This window comes from Gymnogyps californianus, chromosome 15 (assembly GCF_018139145.2).
Source record: "Gymnogyps californianus isolate 813 chromosome 15, ASM1813914v2, whole genome shotgun sequence".
NCBI classification, from domain to species: domain Eukaryota; kingdom Metazoa; phylum Chordata; class Aves; order Accipitriformes; family Cathartidae; genus Gymnogyps; species Gymnogyps californianus.
In genome coordinates this window covers 6,863,989-6,883,948 of record NC_059485.1, presented here as the reverse complement: position 1 = coordinate 6,883,948, position 19,960 = coordinate 6,863,989, and the positions used below count along the sequence as shown (strand labels likewise).

Here is a 19,960-nt window from a genome sequence, read left to right as displayed (position 1 = left end):
CTGTGCATGGAGCTGATGGAGGGACCAAGGAGGCGGTCTGGTGAAGGGGATGCAGCCCATGAGTAGTAGGTGTGACACCCAGGCTCCCACGGCAAAGCAGTGAGGTTCATAACATCACAGAAATCTGCCTGAATCCTGAGGAAAGACACACCGCTGTTTGCTGGAAACCACAAAAATACACTGTGGGTCACATACTTGAACCATCCATAGGTACCTCCTGAACTTTTCCAAGCTCCCTAATTATCCATAGCTTCTAGCAAAATCCTACCAGGCTAGGCAGCCAAGTCAAACACTGAGAGTGAAAAAACAGATCGATTGATGTGATTTGAGGACAAAGTTATTTCTGCCTTGGAACAGTGTCCTGAAAGATGCCTCAGAGTCTGCAAACCTGTTTAGATAAGCAAGTGCTGCTACCACCAAGTTCAACACTGCTTCACAGTCTGAATGAAACAAGATCTACATTTCTAAGTTTGCAGTCTAAATCATAAGGCCACATGAGATTTGTACCAGCAACCGATCATGAAAGGCTAATGATACAGCAAAATAAACAAGACCTATTTCTAGTTTTATGCATCTCTGTCTTTCCTGACCTTGTTAAATAGGAGCAAACACTGTTCCTCTCTTCAGACCTCCTGGTTAATGTTAAGAGCCAACATCAACAGTCAATCTGGTATTTGGGATGGTCTGGCCATTGGAACCAGCCATGCAATTTCCCTGCAAATGATGTCTAATTTCACGGTGCTTGTATTGCACACACACATGCAAGAGAATTGGGATCAGGGATTAGGCGAGACCCAGGTTTGGTTGTTTTCCTTTCCTCTGTAGCTTTATCTGGCTGTTGTCCCTGTCTGTAGCACTCTTACCTGCCATCATATTCTGCAATCTTATTCCAGTTGATGTGTAGCTCAGGCAATTTTTCATCCATTTATCTGGCTGTGAATTACCACTTCTCCTTATGCATTTTCTTATCATGTACTTTATCGTATTGTTTGTTTCACCCTTCATGGGAACCCAATAAGTTTTAATCCCATGTCTTCATTACATTTCATATGCCTGCCACCCAACTTTGCATTACACAGAAATGCAAATGCCATGTAAGATTGATCCTGAGCCCAGAGTGACAACAAATATTATAATTTTACTTGTATCTCACGGGTGAGAGGTTCTGCATACCCTCATCCTAGTAAAAAAAAGTTCGACAGGAGACCCTCCATATCTGCAGAGTGGTTTCTCCAGGGCAAAGAGCTTTCCCTTTGTGCTCAGCTATGGGCTACTAGTCAGTCCCGGGGACAGCCTTGGTTTTTCACTTTTACGTTTTCAGCTCTTGCTTGCAGAGGCTGAATGAAAGGTTGCCACTACAGCTTCACTGATGCTGGTGCTGTCCCTCTGCTTAGTACCTTGGACCCTGAGCCTCTCACCTCTTGCCCTCCCAAAGCATCACCTGCTGGCAGCGTCACCCTTGCGGAGTGGTGGCAGCAGGATGGGGTCTTCTTCAGGGAAGGCGGGAAAAGACAGGTAAAGCAACTGAGGAGCAAGCCACATATCAACTCAATGAGGGAAGTCTCAGCCTTGCTGAAATAAAAAAAGACTTTTGCCTTTGGCTTCAGAGAGGCCAGGACTGTTCCTGCTGTAGCCCCGTCCAAAAGTAGTTATGAACTCAAAACGCAGATATGGCAATAATCTAGTGCTCCGGGGGACAAAACTGGGCTGGGTTCAAATCTGCACGAATTCACTGGTGGAACTCAGACCTGACCCCTTGCCATGGGCTCTCGAGTTCTTGGCTTCGAAGGGGAGAGATGGATCCCTTCCTACACGGCATAGCAGCCTTCAGAGCCTGCTCTTTTTGGACATCACCTTCTGCACTGGCACTCTCTGGCAGGCAGAGCAGAGCCTGCGGCAGTGCTGGCCGTGTACAGAGATTCAGCAGACCGCGCAATACCCGTGCCTCAACAAAAGCCATGAGCTACCAGGTGCAAACATCCAAGGAAAACAGATTTCTTTGATTCCTTTGAAAAGTGCATCCTACTTGTGCCTGTGTTAGCAGGTGGATGGAAGTGATCACTCCCCAGTACAATGAATTAGACAGCTGAATATATCTCCGCAAAAGAAAGTGCCTGCCTCCCATTTATTTGTTCAGCCAAACGATGGCAGAACATTGGTTATGACTCAGCTACATATTTATCTAGCAGAAAACATTATCTCTCAGGGGTGGAAATACCATTTCCACATTCCTCAGGGGCCCTGAGGGTCTTCCCTCTAGCTGCAAAACATGTTTGTGCCTTGCAACACACTGACCTGAATTGAAGGCAAACATCTTGGGGCAGGGCAGGTGGCTTGATTTTTAAAGTAAGATCTGAACAAATCCAACTCACCATGTCTGTGGCTCATGCCACGTGCAGCGGGCTGGGCAGCACGTCCCATAGCCCAGCCTGCCATCCCTAGTGCTGCATGATGCTGGGACCAGGGGCTCCTGCTCTTAGAGGGGCAATGATCAGGTGCAAGGATTGCAGCAACTGTATAGATTTGTAAAACGAGGACTGCCTGGTACCTGCAACCCCTCTGCACGCTGGCCAGAGCAATGAGCATTATGCAGAATATAATTTCTATTTTCTTTTTGCCACGAGATGGCACCACGATCCCTCTGTGTCACAGACAGCCCAGCCCTGCAGTCCTTACTGGGGTAAAGCGCCCTGCCGGCCACAAATTCGGGCTGTATAAGGTGGGCAGAGCTAAGCCTTGAGGCTTTATGCACCCCCAGCCCAACTGCATTCATCTGCGAGCAAGGCTGGGAGCAAAGATATGCACTATTTATTTACCATTAACCTGGAAGAATCGGGTAGTATGCAGGGAACAGGAGGAGTCTTCTCCTCCCCATCCTCCAGCAGACGAGGATCCCTCCCAGGGGTTAACCGGCTCAAACACTTTGTGGAACAATGCCACCTCCCCCTGCAGTCCTGTCAGCTCCTTCACTCAGCGTTTCAGACCAAGGAAGAAGCCAGCTGCTGTAAAAGAGTCCTGTTACCTTCACTGATGAGGGCATGTGATGAGGCTCCATCTCTAGTCATCTCAGAGGAGGAAAAGAAGAGATGGGAATGTCAGGAAAAGATAGGGTCCTGACAAATCTCACAGAAAGCTGGGAGAAGTCAGGAAAGGGGAGATGGACAGGTTTTCTGTCACTTTGCCTGGATCTGCCCAGCTTCTGTGCTGCTTAAGGAAAGAGCATTTTAGAAGCATCTTTGCAATGTTTGCATGCTTGCTTGTTCACACATGGTGCTCTGAAAAGAAGTTATGCGTATGTATCTGAGCTACCTTTGTAAAAATGTAGGGGCAGGGAGTGTCTTCACTTGTCTGGAGAGAGCTGTTAAGTCCCACATCAGTGCAGGCGTAGCAGAGCCTGTACCCAGAAAGGGCCAAAGACTCCCAAGAAACTGTGCTAAGGTCCCTCAGAGCAAGGGGAACCTAAAAAGTCCAGCATTTGGAATCTGGGATTCAAAACCAGAAGCCTGGAAAGTGCTGGAAGAGCATCCATCAGACATAGAAAGAGCAGGTATCTGGGAATAATTCATCCTGTGTGCAGTAGGGAATGGGAAAAGAGCATGGATTAGACGATGATCAACATTTGTGTCTAATATTGCTCTCCGAGTGAAGCAATGATCCACTCTTGAGAAGCATCCTCTCCCAGAAGCTCAGAACTAGAGTAACTTTTTTATGTTTTATATTTGATGTGTAAAGTAGTGGCTGTCCTGTCATTTCCAGTCACGTATCTGGCTGGAATTTTCCAGGTAACCTTACCCACCAGCCCTCCTCTGCTTCTTAGAAAAATATTTGTTCAACAGATATTTTAAGCATATAGCCAGTACTTGAAGGCTTTGAATAAGAAGACACTACTTGTATCTAGTGCCTCTGCTAGGCTCTGTACAAAACTATTACATGGATTTTTCTCAGTTCAGAGCCTTAGCCTTATTGGCGGAGCACAGCGCAGGCACACTGTGGATGGGGTCTCATGGTGAATCCAGCCTCTGCAGTCGTGTCCAGCTCCGATTCTTTGACCCCAGGTGGAGGCTTAAAAGTAAATTTCTGGATCAAGCCTGTGAAGAAGATGAAGAGCTCCATCGTGGCAAGACTTTCTCCAATGCAGTTTCTCCGCCCTGCAATGCCAAAAGCATGGCTGTTGGTGGAATGATTGGGTAAGTGGTGGCTCAACCCCGCACCTCTTCCCTACTACTTGGTAGCGATAGTGTGAGGGGCAGTATAGGCCTCAGAAATGCAAAATAGCATGGCATGATATTCAGCAGCCATCACCATTGGTCTCCTACAGGCATTTGAACAGGGCTGTTTCACACTCAGCCTGCAAGGAATTGATCTGGGACACCCTAGAAACCAGCCTTTCCAAGGCAGAGGGAAGGTTGAACTCTTGCTTGAAGGTGTTGAATCTTTTGTAGGTCCCAGTGGTGTCTTTAAACACCAGGGCCCGGTGTGCCTCCCAGTGTGGGCTGAGGGGCCGTTCGCAAGTCATCAAAACCCAGGGCGGGTGTTTCTAAACCATCCCCACCACTGATGTCTGCTGTTCCCAACAGAGGCTCGGATCCTGCCACTTGGCTAATATCTTCTGAGGGGCACTGGGAACTCAGCGCCCCGGGCAGAATCAAACGCTTTCGTTACCTGCGGAGAAAGGCAGGAACGCTTTCTGCTTTACGAAGTTCCCATCTGCATCAAGGAAATGGTTGGGGTTGAATTCATTCGGTGTCTCCCATTGCGTTTTATCCAGCAGCACGGAGGTGAGTAGAGGAATCACTGTTGTTCCCTGCAGCACAACCACGCTTTGCTTTAGCATGTGTGGATGTAGCAAACTTCTGGCTTTGCCCATTCAGCCACATAACCGTTCCTCCCTTTGGGCTGTGTCTGCAAACAAACTTCTATCTCTGAAGAACTGATTTCTGAGCTTGCACATGACCAAATGACCCTTAGTTAGTGTGGACACCCAGGTCACTGGAATTACTGACTAATATGCAATTAAACAATGGTTGTTGGCTCTTCCTAAGTTATGAAGCAGAAGAAAGATGTGGGCCAGGCTTCCTTCCTGCCCAGCTGCTCTCTGCTTGCCTCAAGCAGGCAACGAGACAACGCCGTGGTACTCCAGAGGCAGACGTGCTCTATAGGGAATGAATGGCAATGGACAGTGAAGGGAATAAGGAACAGACTCCAGATTACAAAGACTGAGTTATGGGATATGGGAAGTTGTGTGCGTAACCCCGAAGTTACGTGTGGGCGTGGAGGAGACGGGGGATTAGGGAACTGGCTCTTCCCTACCAAAAGCCCCGTGCTTCAAGCTCCCCCACTCCTTGTGACGTCTTGCCCTGTGGGTCACTGGTGTGCTGCACCCCCCTCTTCGTCTGGAGAGCAGCAAGTACCTTGGGGATGAAGTAGCCTTTAAAGTGGGTGTCAACAGACGTGCACCGTGGAACATGTGGCAGGAGAGTGACAAATCTCTGCACCTCATGGATCACTGCATTGGTAAATGGCATGTTTTTCCGGTCCGCAAAAGTAGGCAAGCAGCCAGGGCCAAGAACTTGCTCAATCTCTGCATGCACCTTTTCTGCAGGGCAAAGGAAAGGCACGAAGTGAGTTTCTCTCAGTGGTAAAGCACCTACAAATCCCAACTCGTGCTGACTGTTGGTTGGACTACCCCAGGGCAAGAGGTTGCCCAGCCCCTGGGAGCAGAGAGAGAGCGCAACCCCTCAGACCCTTTGGTCCTGAATGGCAGCATACAACACTTGGACAGAGGTGGACAGGTTCCAGGTGCTCAGATTTCGGATGCATAAGAAGCTACAAAGATTTTACAGGTGAGCATCACTTACAAAGTCACTGCAGAGTACTTCAGTACCCTCTGTAAGAAAAGCAAAACCATGAAGGTGTCTTACTTTGAATCTCAGGGTACTTCATCAGCAGCAGGATGGCCCATTGCAATGTCGTGGATGTTGTCTCTGTGCCAGCCATGAGCAGGTCGAGTGCAGAGGCCAATACATTCTCATCATGAAAAAGCGTATTGCTTTTATTTTGCTCCTTTAGGCAAATAAAAAGAAAAAAACCACTGCCGTTAGCATGGAAAGAGAGAACTAGGACAGGTAACCTAGTCTTCAGAGACATTACAGTGGGATGCATGTGAATTACAAGTGCCAAGATGCACCGTGTTGACATACCACTACAGAAATGCTTCAGTTTTCAGCAGAAATATTTTCACACTTGAGATTTTGCACCCCCAGAATGAACTAACTGGACAAATTCATTGATTTTCCAACATCACATGACATTCATCTGCTCTGGGCAGTGGTTATCTGATTGACTCAGGAATTCCATTCCCTGCCTGTGGATCCTGAGAAGCTGGAAAATTGATGAGAGGTGCAGGACAGCGCCTTCCGGAGCTGGGGAGCTGGGGTTTGTCCGGGTGTGTGCCAGGCCCTTGTAGGAGCAGCCGGAAAGCCCAGGACACCACTGGCACATCAGCTCTGCTGTCCCTGCTTCACGCTGCTGATGGGAAACACTTTGCCCGTTCCTGTGTGCAACAGCTGAGGCACTCGCACAGGGCATCAAGCCCAAGTACCCGTCCTGCCCACCACCCGCCTCAAGCACGCGGATGCAAACGCTCGGAGAAAAAGGGCGAATACAGACTAATCCTTCCTTGCGATACTCCCTCACTATCATTCCTGTTGGTAAATCCACTACGTGGGAGCTGGTGATGTGTTTGCACAAACACAATAGGAACTTCCGCATCTCTGCAACTCGGGATCTGTTGCCTCTTCCCAAGCCCGGAGGGAGGGATGCGTCTGCCTGGAGTGCGTTGGAAAAACGACATTACCTCTCTCTCTCTCCAGCAAGGAAGGGACTGTAGCTGACACCTGAGGACAAGTTTTAGCCATTCATGCGATACGGTCTACTTAATTATTTTTTGCTTTTCCTTCAGTATGCAGTATTTAACATATTAAAATAGGAGGATGTTTGCCCAAAATTTAAATATTTTTATATAGACCGTAGTAGAGCATGTTCATTAGACAAGGAACACAGAGCATCTCTGTATGAGATACTGCACTAGGAATCGTCATATTGTTAAAATACCTCTTGTTTGAATACCAATGCATCAATGTAGCTCGTCAGGTTGTGTTCATTAATACTTCCTTTGCTTTCCTTGATACACTTCTTTAAGATCACACACACCTCTTCTACTTTTTTCAGTATCATCTTGTGAGGTTTGAGGAGAAATCCAAGGAATGGGTAGAAATTAAATAACTAAAAAGAAAAAAAGGAAAAAAAAATCACAGAAAAAAAATTAAATTCACCCATATACCTTGTAAAACTCAAGTATCATAATGGAGAAATCATTTATGTGAGGAACCAAATGACATGTGATTGGAGTCTCTCTTTTTTGGTAACTAAAAAATTTTAATGTGTAAAAATGCCTCCTCTTATTAAAAATTCTCTACAGAAATGAATGGAGCCTATCAGACTTGTCTAGACAGAGCCTATAAACACGAATTAAAAAAAAATACAATTAAGGGAAAGTAATAGTAAACTCATGAAACAATGAAATTACATTTTTAAAGAGGTAATAAAGCAAAAAGATAAAGCATTATGCATTACACAAAGAAAACTCCAAACGTTTAGCAAGCCAAAATACTTAAGTTTTAAAGTTGTTAGATCATCATTTTTAACTTTCACATGAATTATAAATCAATTACACTCAGTTCTCAGCATCGTTAAATTTCACAGCACAATAAACAGTTGCATTTTATGTGCAGGGGGGTTACTTACACCATTTCTCAATGTTATAAATAAACTGGCTGCGGAATAAGATTCACAAATCTCTTGCTCTTGCTAACTGGTTATAATTTTTGCTGTTTTCTGCAAAAAATAAACCTGCCATAGAGATGAAAAGAAAAGGGATGTTGTACTATTGTAAATTGTAACTATTGTAAATAGTTCTCATTCAGGTAATAAATTCATCAGCATCTTTTTTTTTTAACTGCTTTTTGGATGACTGTTTCAATATTACCTTAAGTAACTAATACTCTGTTCCTTCTGATGGAGGATTAAGTTTAACAAGAGCTCTCGGCTCAGATGAGAGCCTCTTAGTCGGAATACTTTTTTTATGCAGCTCCATTGAGCAGGTATTGATTTAATGCCAGGATAGGAGGTAGGAGAGGTCCGTATATAATGTCTGCAGCTCTGTACTTTGTACTACTACTCTGTAACTTCACTAGTTTCTTAAACTGTAGCAAGAGACCAAAACCTAGTAACCCCCAAATACACGTGCAATTGTCCCTAAGACAAGAGGTTACTTTTGGGGTGTTCACACAACATCCAGCAGAAAATAACTGGAATGAGCCTGGGTATTTTTCTTTGTACATCCACAAATAAAGTCAGTATTCAATAGTTTTATCACTGGTGTGTTTTTAAAGAAAGAAACTCTGGCCATGCCTTCCAAGAGGGACCTGATTCCCTCCTGTCTCTTCCACCTGAGCCTTGTTTGGACTGAAAATACTAGGGAGTAGAACACACTGGCATTTTGTGTTTTATTCTGGGTACTGCTGGAAAAATACTGACAAAACCAAAAAAACATCAAAAACCAGGTAAGCAGATTCTTTCTGAACTCTTTGCCAAAAGTGCTACAAACGTTTTTGAGACACACTCCAGGAACATCTTCCTGCAGTTACTGTGAAACACCGAAGACAGAAGATTGCCCAGATCCCAGTCCTATATTAGGGTCTGTTTCCTCATGGGAGACTACAATTTGACATAAAATGTAAAGTTTGCTAAATAAAGTGACTAAAAATAATAACATAAAGGGCAGCATCTATAGCACTTCTGTGGATTTCCACTGATGCCGCTGGACGCTGCCCAGCCCAAGTCCCACCATGCTGGAAGTCTCACTTATTGCACTTTCTGGCTATAGAAGAATCAAGCACATCCCTTCTGCTGGCATGGTCACATCAGCATCTCAGCCTAGTGCCACCACATGATGTTGGACCTCCTTCGCAGGAGGATTTCACGAAGGAGGAAAAACCCGAAACAAAGAATCTTGTCCCTGCCCATGGCGGGGGGGTTGGATTAGATGATCTTTAAAGGTCCCTTCCATCCCAAACCACTCTATGATTCTACGAATCTTATGTTTCAGTAACCTAAAGATTCTCCAAAACCATCCAGCAATAGTAAATCAGGTTCACCTACCAACTCTGATGAGATACTGGAGCATCTCAGCACAGAGGGTAACTTACATGCAAGAACGGAGAGCCAAGAAGGTGCATGACTTCATCTATGAGTCTTAATAGAGTGAGATATGTTGGGTCTTCATAATCAAACCTTCTCCCAAAAAGAATAGCAAAGGTGATGTTGGTGGGAGCCATATTCAAAAATCGTAAGCGGAAAGGTCCACCTAGAAATGAACAAAATCATAACTGTATCGGTCATTTCTGCAGCAACCCAGAGATCTTCACAGTGTTACTTACTCTGTAAAGTAGCATGAAACACCTGATGCCATCTCCAGCTCACCTTTGAAGGATTTGATCAACTCGATGAGAAAGTGAAGCTCCTCAAGCATCATTTGTTCTCCAAGATGCTTCCCCATGCCGAGATCCCGCATGGTGGCTACGGTGAACCGCCGTGTCGTCTTCCAGAGCTCTTGAGAAGAAAAGAACACACCTACGGAGGAATTGCATGCCCTGTTTGCTGAGGCGATACGGGATTCTCTCAGAAACACCAAAAGCACAGCCAGGGAGTGCAGGCATATGTATACCACACCGTATTTTGCAACCTGGAGGAGCCTGCCTGGGAGAGGACTCGGGGCTCTGTTGGGGGCTGGCTTGGGAAAGCACTGGCCCAGGTAGATTCAGGAGGGCAGGAGGCAATATTTTAAACAGTCAGGTACTGTTCACACCAAAGCTCTGGGTTTGGCTTGTTTATAGCTTTGTCTCTTTGCAGCCATACCCAGTAAAAAGCTCTATGCATGGTATTTGTATCAGGCTGACTTGTTTTTCCTTAGAAAAACGACCCAGCTGTTTCAGAGAGCAAGGCTAGGAGCAGATGACACCACTCCGTCCCTGTCATGAACGGGACAAACGATTTCACTGAATAACTTGCGTTTTAGAGGATGAAGTGTATACTGTGCAGGGGGACAAGAAGGAGTGTCAGGGAGGCACCTTTGCTTACAGCTGCGGAATACCCCCCAGCTGGCTAACCCATTGGCCAAACAAAGTGCTCAGCCAAGAGGGCACGGAGGTGTTTGGGTACAATTCAGAAGTCCTCCCTTCCCAGGAGGGCTTCCAGGGCTGAACATAGTCTACATCTTCATACGGTGGTTGGGAAAGTAGCGCAGTGTACCCTTCTTCACACTGGGCCTCACTCTTAAAAACAAGATGAAAAAAACCCCACACGCGGTATGCGTTGTATATGTATTAGGTCATCAGATCTTTTCCTCTCAGCCCTAGATTATTCCCTTCATTGTTTTTCAATGTCTAGTCTTGGGCAATGTATTACTTTTTAACATGCAATTCAGAAACATGCCAAAAATCTGTTTACAGAAGTAATTGTTTGAGGTACAAACAGCCCGTGCTATTGCACTCTTGCCAGTTCTTGCAGTCTTTATCATGAGTCATGCGTGATCCACAGTTTGTCTGAAATCCCAGTAACTGTAGAAAAGAGATTGCATAAGGACCTCAGCCTTCACGTTGTGAAAAATAATTTCCTTCCCTCTGCGCTGCGAAAAAAAACCCTTGAAATGTGACCCAAGTGCCACTCAAAGCAAAAAACTGATAAGGCAAATAAGAAGATCGCCAGAAGTATTTTTCTTAAGAAAACAAACAACTGCTCCCAAACCCCACAAAACGTAGCCCTCGATGATAAGGATGCAGCTCAAGACTCTTAAATACTGTTGCAATTGAAACAACCTTATCTTTTCAACCTGCCAGTACCATTTCCATGTTGGATGTGATAGAATATGGGTATAGCTGGTCTGTCTGCAAACACATCCGCCGTGTTCAGAAGGGCATCCTTTACTGCCTCATAGCCAGTCAGCACCACCACCTTCTGAAAACCCAAATGGACGGTGAACACGGGGCCATATTTCTCTGAAATCTAGAAGGAGAGAAAAATCAGAGCGTGGAGGTGATCAGCGGGAGTGGTATGTGCTGCTGGGGTGGATGAAGAGTTGCCTTCCCTCCTCCTTCTGCGGCCAGAAGGGCTGGAGGGATGCCAGAGATAAAGCCCTGAGACACTTAAATCAAAGAAGAATCAAAGCAAATAAACACTGGTCTGTTTAACCCAACAGCTTCCATAAAACCACTGTTTTTCTGAGCTGGTTGGCCTCAGTTTGGTGCAGTGGCTTAAAAGAGGCAGAAGGTAACAAGACATTTTGGGCACCAACAGCAGCATAAAAGCATCACCAAGATCTGCCAGACAGCTATGGAGCAATTGCTGACCGGGCAGGCTGTAACGCTACTGTCTACCACAAGAGGATGAAAGAGCAGAGGTGTCCTTATTTATTATAAAAAGTTAAATAAAAGCTTTGTTGCAATTAATGCAAAGAGGTATATAATACGATTCACCAAGGATGGACATATGAAGGCATAAGAAACCATTGCTCTTTCAACTTGCCTTAGAAAATTACAATAGCGCACTCTACTTTTTATTTCTGCTGCACCATAGTTTTCAAGCCAATGCACAGCAGGACTTTATAATGAGATCTGAGATACCTGGTAGCAGGAGTTCTCTGGAGGCTCACAAACATGGTCCTGCCAGGCCTTACAAGGAATTAAGACTTGACTGAGAGCAACGGAGTTGGAACTGCATAAAGCTATCGTGAGATCAAGCCTGGTGTCCCATAAAAGGAGACCAGTTCTGGCAATGTAAACCATAGGAGGCTCCAAAGCTTAGCAACCCCTCCTGCTGTACCAAAGCAAACAGGTAGCCCAGGCAGAGTCTAATCAGTGCTTCAGCAATATAGCCAGAGTTGTTGAATTTATGCAAAAAAATAGTTCACAGGACACTGATTTCAATCTTTTGTTCAAAATAATGTTTTGGTTGCTGCATCATCTACTGCGCAACTTTCACGGGGAAATCCGCTAGGGATTCTCCTTTCAGGGAGGATTCTCTACTCCAGGTCATTTGTTTGCTAATACTTTAAAAGTATTCTGGCAAGTCAGGTGTCAGATCATTATTGCAGTTCCACAAGCTCAATAGAAAATCTCACCCCACCCATAGCTGACTGCAAAGGGCAGAGGACGGCGAGAGGGTCCCCTGGGCTGCAGCTGTAGACCCCTTTCCTGGTTGTTTTCAGCAGTAGACCCCTTTCCCAGTTGGCTTCTTGATGTTGTAGTTCAACGGGGGAAGGAAGGCATTGGTGGGCCAATGTGCCCAATACCTACCCGAGTCTGTGCTTCACTAAGATGCTATCACCAAGATGCTATCACCTTGTTCCTGGGTCCTCAGGTCACCTCCTTTCCAGCCTCTGCTTTGCTTATTCTTCCCAGCATGTCCATGCACCACCCCAAAACCCCTTCTTCCCTACCCTCCTCTGCAGAAGGATTTCTGGTCTTGCCAGAAACAGGAACCATAGTCCAACGGTTTCCCACCTCCCAGGCTCTGGGTGTTGAGCTCACTGTGAGCTGGCTGGTGTAAGATGAAGATGCATCTCCGCAGGCATCTTGGAGGCCCCTCGCATGGCACAGTGATGGGATCAAGACAGTGAAAGCCAGCTCCCCTTCCCTACACAGTGCTAAGCAGGTCAGAGGGCTGCTGGCAACATGATGTTAAAAGGCTTGGTGTAAGGTGCAGGATATTCATACCCCATGTCCTCACGCAGGGAATGCCTGCTGAGCCATATTTTGGCTCTGAGAGACTAAATACACGGAAAATTTCCCCTTTTTTCTGGAAGATAGATGTGAAGCAACTGTGATTCCTACAGAGAACCTTGTCTTGCGTAAGTCCAAGTCATTCACTGTTTCAAATGATTTCTCCTACATCTCTTCTTCGGGCTGTGCTATATTAATTCCCATTCTCATGAAAAACTGGCAACATGAATAAGAAATACAAGCCATTTTGGCAACCACAATTAAGCATCCATCTTTCAGTTTGGCTATGCGGACACTCAAATATTTTAAAATATTTCACAACACAAGGAAGAAGCCAAAATTTAGGTCCATCGGTCTGATCTGAGGCGGATACTCATAGTTTTCAATGTGTGAGTAGTTCTTACGTAAGCACTGCTCACATTTAACATCACCCTCTGCAGAGTTGGGATTTAACAGTTTCCTTGGTCATTCTGAAACCTTTAAAACATCACAGTTTTTTAAAAACACATTTGGCACCAAAAATCATCTCAGAACTCTCACCAGAGGAGAATTTTAAACAGGTACATGCTGACATTCAGCACCCTAGAAACAACGGACGCTTGCTCTTACCTTCATTAGTGACTTGTCTTGCCTTCTGATGTCCAGCAAATGCAGGTTCCCAATGATCGGAAGAGGAAATGGACCAGGAGGCAAATTTAAAGCTGATTGCTTAAAAACTTTTAAAACATAGAGTACAGCTGATAAAAGCAACGCACATAGCCCACCGATGAAGAGGGGTGTGAAGGCAGCCATATTTTGGTGGAGCTTGCCTTTCTGGAAAGCCACTGAGACACCTTTATTAGAATGCTCGCATTATTGCATTATGTTTATTCAGAGTAAACGATGTCAGGGGTTTTGCTGCACTTTGCACAATCTTCCCCTCCACCCCCTAGCTCTCCACAAAAATTGGAATTTATGTCTGCAAAAGGCAAAGTCCAAGCACAACGCGTGGAGGTGCAGGCTTGCAGGCTCCCCGCCGAGCGCAGCAGGGCAGGTTTGCTTCATTTCCAAAGCTGAGCTCAGATTCTTCTGCCTGCAATAACTTCCCAGCACCTGGGAGTCCCATATCTGCTTTATTATTAGGCACCGATCATGAAATTTCTCTTAAGATTTCCTCTTCACCCCTCTCTTCCATCCTCTTCATCTAACCTCTTCTCTGAACACAGACAGCTCTCTACTTTCTGCCTTCTAGCTCTTTACCTTACAAATGCTGATCCCCAAATAATCCTTCAGGGTAGACAAGCATTGCTCATCCCACAGTACAGTGAAGAAGCAGGTCCTGCAGGCAAAGAGACTTGCTCCAGGCCCTGCGTGAAGCTGGGTGGACAGCTGGTGGAGAGCATCTTCCCTCCTCTTCCACCTTCTTATGTCCTTGCAGTGAAGCATTTTCTCCCAGTGAAGGGAAACAGAACCAGGCAATCTTCACATGCAAAAAAATCAGGACCTATTTGTTGCCTCTGCAGACTGGGAGCTCTGTTGCTTATCTCTGTGCTCTTCCTATTTATTGACACTTTGAATCTGGACTGTCCTAAAGACCTATACGGTGTGCAGGCGGAAAGCTACTCCTTACATCAGGGTAGCCCTATAGCCTGGCTTGAATGATTCACCAGCCCAGTGTAGAACACCTACCAAGGCACTTTTACAGTTCTTACTCTTCCTTACTGCAGGCTACATTATAGAAAGCTCAATAAAATGCAGAGTTGCTGACCTCCTCTTGTTTTTTCCCCGTCGGAGGCCAGTGAAAAACTAATTCACTGCTGCAAACTCTAAAGTCGTAATTCAGTATCATGCCCCCCTCTTTCATGAGCGGGTCTTTTAGTGAGGGGCATTTCTTCCTGCTCCCCATCCAGTGTTAACTGGTACCACTTCCACTCTATACACAACCAAAGGGATATAAAAGTCATGTCTTGGAGAGCTGGATTATTGAATCAATATGAACGTGGAAGCCTTTGTAAAAGATCTGCTGTTGCCACTGCTTTCTGGCAGCATCTAACAGAGTAAGACCTGTCAGGGACATAAGTGGAAACACACATCACTTTTGTAAAATTACCCTGATCTCACAAATGATGCAATGGTTGCATAGGTAGGAAAAGAGCATTTGACATCTTTTTTTTGAGCCCTTTTCGATCACAAGGATTTTGTACGGCTCCGTACTGTGACATGAGATGGTATCAGCCTTGAGGATGCTTTGGGACTCTTCCAAGGTGCAGCAAGGTTCACAGTTGCACTGGACACAACACGCGTTCAAACTGGACTCTCCCATCCATCTCAGGCAGGTCACAGACAGACTGGAGAGGATGTGATCTCAGCTTATACCCAGTCCTCCCTCAAACCATGCACCGCCCAGGAACCGTCCATCCATCTCAAACCCACTTGTGTTACAAACAACAGCATCTGTGGTAAGAGCAGGAGACTGGGAGTCTGGATATGTGCGTTTGCGTCCTTGCTTGGACAATGACTTGCCTATGTGGCTTTGAGGAGTGCAGCGCAAGGCTGTGCCCCGGGACGGCCCCGGAGCGTGTGTCAGGGCTGGGCTGTGAATGCAGCCGTTGTGCCCGGAGCCCCGCTCCCCTGGGGCTGACTCAGCTCCTACCCTTTCGCTGTAGTCATTTCTGGGAGGTCTTTTGGGCTCCATGCAGAAAGGATGTAAGCGGGACACAGTGTAGGAATGGCGTCTTCTCACACCATAAGAATCACCAAAAGCAAGAGGCAGGGAGATGTCACTCTGACACTAAAAATGTCTTTATGAGTCCCAAAGAGAAGGGAGCAAGGAAGCAATCGGCCTGCCTCTCCACACACACCCAGCCCTCTGCCCTCAGCCTGCCCAGCGGGAAGGAAAGGTTACTCATTACCTGCTGGGTGAAGCAACCCGTGAAAGAGGCAAAGCTGGGCAAAGATAACCGTGCCTTAGATAGGTGAAAATGTTTTTGTAGGCTAAGAGATTTAAGTTAAAAATTAAAATGAAAATTAATCTTTATCTAGGAGTAAATGATCTCTTTGAAAAAAATCAAAACCTCCCCAGTCAGGGCAGGGTCAAGTCACAAGTCACAGGAGAAATTACAGAAGGGAAGCACAGAAAGAAAAGCCCTTACACAGAGTGCCCTGGGACCAAACCACCCATGGATTTGTAGTTGAGGAAGAAAGTCATTCTTTGGGCTGTGTATAATTATTTGGAGGTCGAGCCCTTCCAACTCAGCCACTCTTGGACAAAGAGGACTAGAGAGCAGAAGCCAAGGTCTCCTTCCCTGCATCTGCCCTTGAAGCCAGCAATGGGCACGTGGGGTTAAAATTCCGAGTGTGATAATCACCATTTCTGGATGTATCCTACTGTAACTTTGCATAGCAAGGGGCCTCAGGAGCAGCACGCCACTCGAGCCCTGCTCCTGCAGGAATCAGAAGGAGAGCGAGCCTTCAAAACCTTGCACTGTGGTATTTGGGACTACATTTATCAGGTGGATAAATCTGTCCCCCAAAGCACCATCTGGCAGTCTTGAGAAGCATCATGTTATTCACCAGCACGTACAGCAGTCGCACACAGAGCGCGTTGGGATGTGCTCTCCAACCCTGCAGCAAAGTCCCTGTCACACACAACTGCGTCCCCAGCCTCTCCCGTAGGTGGGCAGCACTAACGAATTAATGTCCCTTCTGGGCATTTGGTGGTAGGAAAGAATTTAATTTCTGCTTTAGAGAAAAAGGCCTCAGTCCCAAGCCAGGTTGCCCATTTCTTTGATTCTAGAATATTTTTCAAGGTGAGTACAATGAAATAACCTCGCAGCAGAGGCGAATGCTCCGTCCCCTCCCCTAGCACACGTGGCAGCTCCAGTCTGAAGCTGCTTTACCTGATGAGCACTGGGCTGAGACATTCAGGCTCTCCAGGAGCCAGCCTGGCAGAAACTCTGCTCTCAGACCTTTTACTCTTTTCTGAGGCGTCAGGGTTTGCTCTTCATCATCACACTGGGCTCCTCCTTCCCCAGCACCACTGGCAAAGCCAGCTGCAGCACATTTTAGAGCAGGATTTGCCATGCTGTTTAAATTCTCCTTCCCTAGCATTCTCATCCCATCTGCCTGGTCTCTGATCCTTGAAGCTTCAATCCCAGGTTTTAGCTGGTGCTTAATTATGCACAAACAGCCCTTAAATTTATATTTAAGATAAATACCTTTTCGCTCCTCTCTTTCTGCATGAAGATTTCATCTTCTCCCCCTCCCTTTTCTCTCTGAAAAAACCTTTGCTTCCCACCCTGACCTGCTCCCAGATGGTACCCATGGGCAGCGCTGCCCTGCCTGCACGGCATTTACCTGCACAGAAAGCTCTGCACATCCGAGCCTGTGCCTGGGCAGCAAAGCCACGTTGCCATCCCCAGCGCTGTGGGAACAGCCACCTCTGCTGCCCACATCGCCCTGTACCAGCCTGGGAAGCATCCTCACGCGACCGCTGCCTTCCTGGCATCGACAGAGCCTGGGACCGGCAGTTCTTCCAAAGCAAACATGAACTCATGGGCAGGCAGAGCCTCCCACCTCCACAGTCCTGCGTTGCTACACACCAAACAAAAGCCAACCTTGCCAAGATAAAAAGGTCAGGTTGGATTTTTCAGGTTGCAACCTTGAAAACACCATTCCCTCTCTCCACAAGTGGGCTTCTCCTCCCCATCCCCGTCTCCACGCAGCCCCCCTCAAGCGAGCAGGAGAGTGCCGGGGGGCTGTGCCCTGGGAGGCCGGTGGGATCAGCGGGAGGCTGCAGGACCCGTGTGGAGGGCAGAGCAGCCGGGAAGGAGCCAGCAGCCCTCCAGCGTGGGTGGCCTCGGTAGCACTTTCTCTGCTCCGCGGCCGCAGCTTGCAGGCGGCCACAGGAAAAAACTAAGCCCTTCTCCATTTATTTTTCTTGCAAGCTGTGTTTTAAATGTTACCCTGAACAGCCCTTTGAAGCAGCACGAGCTGCCTCAGACCTTTCTCTTCAGCTAATTAACACGTGCTGACAGCCGTGACAGCCCGGCGCAGCGAAGCCGGGGCAGCCCCGAGCAAGCTCTGGCCCAAACCCCACCGCCCAAACCCCTCCACACCTTGCACAGCCAAAATGCTGTTGACCCTGAAACCAGCAAGCGCCTTAAGTCATTAATCCATGAGCAAGCTTTGGCTTCCGGGTGGGAGCTGCTTATCGTGAACTTGTGTCCTGTAACAGAGCTCAGGGGCACCGGCTCTTACTGGGTTTGGAGAGGTTTGGGATTTTCTGTTCAGAGCTGCAGGCCAGGCACTTGTCAGAGGAAGGTTAAAGTGCTTAAATGGTGTTAAGTGGGATACAAGTTTCTACAGTCCTGTGTAGATGGTCTTTTAAAAAGCCCCATCATATTTCTCGGTTCCTGGGGTCCATCACTCATTTCAGGGATGCTAGCTGTTCTCCAGTGGCAGCACTTTACCCTTCACTTGAATATGAAGTGCACTCCAGCTAAAGAAATGCCGTTATCCCTGGTTTATCGAAGGAAAATCCAGATGGAAAAGGGAAAAGATTAGTTCAAAGGCCACATGAGACAGTGATAGAAACATGAGCAGAATTGCAGTCATTACTAACAGGCATACCAAAAAGGACAACACAGTAAACGTGCCCCCAGCATATAATAAAGTAACTCAATCTATCACAATTTGGATATTTTATTACCCATGGAGCACTTGAAACATGGCTTGCAGTTGCAAAATCCAGCCTGTGGTTTTAAACCTGTAGTCTCAGCAGTGGCAATACCGAGAAACGAGCCCGTCTCCATTCGAGAGCCGTTTCAAACGAACCCAGACCTCCCCTGGAAACATTTTAGGGATTTGCAAACTGTGGGGTTCAGAAATACTAATGTATTACTGTGCTGCAGCCAAAGGGGCACCGCGCTCCTTTTGAGGTTACAGATTAATATTTAATCCAATCAGTAATTTTAAGTTAAAATGTAGCAGTATTATCTGACCAGGTTAACAGCATGGACAGTTATCAACCTGCAGTAAGTGAATGAGGCGCTTGCCCGTTTTAAAGAAGGATTACAGCGCTAGCCAGCTTCCTTTCCCTCTTGCTAGTGATTCTTCAGGAACTAGGCAAAGAATCCTTAGAGGTTTGCTCCATAAACCATTAGCCAGTAAAAGTCTAATTAGGTCAGAGACGTATGGTCTTGAACCAGTAAAAATTCCACATCAGTCACTACAATGTTATTAACCTCACAAAATGTGGATGTATTTCAGAAGCTGCTGGCTGAGCGTTGAAAATTGCGCCACGTTCAGTCTTCATCAGTGACACTTTTGCTCTCCTAAGCCAGCAAAAAAGGGAAAAGGCAACAGTTTTGCTAATGAAAACTGCTTTTTTCTTGCTATCATATCAACTATGAGCATGAAGATGACACAAAAGATCTTTTCTGAACAGGCTTCTCCCAGCCATTAAAATAGTCTTAGAGCTCCAAAACCTTAGTGAAACAGGAGATGATGGGAAGTGAAGCCAGAAGGAGTCAGTACACCTTATGCATTGCAATTTTATAGTTATGATAACGTAAATCTAGCTGTTGGAATAAAATCTTCTAAGTCACTGTGAAGTATTTGCTAGTATTCTCCCTTTTATAAAGAAGAGCCCACTGTAATCTCAAAAGAAAATTGCAAGAAGAAATTCCTAGGTCTTTATCTCAGCTCTTGACTGACCCCACAACCAAAGCTGAGCACATCCGTGCAGGTTAGCCAGGCTATTACCCCAGACCTGTGAACCATGAGGTGTCACTCCCATGTCACCACGATGTCACCACTCTCCAGGCAGGCGAGCGACCTGCAGGAAGCACCACTTGGTCCCAGAACTCGTTAGATCAAGGAGCTTCCTAACTCCAGAGAACAGGGGATGTCCTCAGCTTGCCACCATGATCTAAATTTCATCTCATCTCACTTACTTTGGGCTTCTGCCGAGTGGAAAGGGATTCAGAAGGAGCTGGGCTCTGGGATGAGGTGTCTTAGGGAACATGCATCAACTTCACCAAGGTCAACTCTTGTCCCTCTGACATCAGCTGAGTTTTACCATTAGTTTATATTACAGCTTGCCATTAACAACAGCAGGGATTTGGGACACGCTGCAGGGG

At 46.5% G+C, this 19,960-nt stretch overlaps 1 protein-coding gene across 1 annotated transcript; it reads right to left on the bottom strand.

Annotated features, from left to right (window-relative positions):
* Nucleotides 1-3,960: 3,960 nt before the first annotated feature.
* LOC127022282 (cytochrome P450 2W1) lies at nt 3,961-13,631 on the bottom strand. The gene is made up of 9 exons (XM_050905789.1): nt 13,449-13,631; nt 10,962-11,124; nt 9,544-9,693; nt 9,270-9,427; nt 7,114-7,284; nt 5,922-6,063; nt 5,412-5,596; nt 4,663-4,804; nt 3,961-4,148 (listed from the first exon to the last, which is right to left on the bottom strand). Exons 1-9 carry the CDS (start codon nt 13,629-13,631, stop codon nt 3,961-3,963), a joined length of 1,482 nt encoding a protein of 493 aa, XP_050761746.1.
* Nucleotides 13,632-19,960: the final 6,329 nt, after the last annotated feature.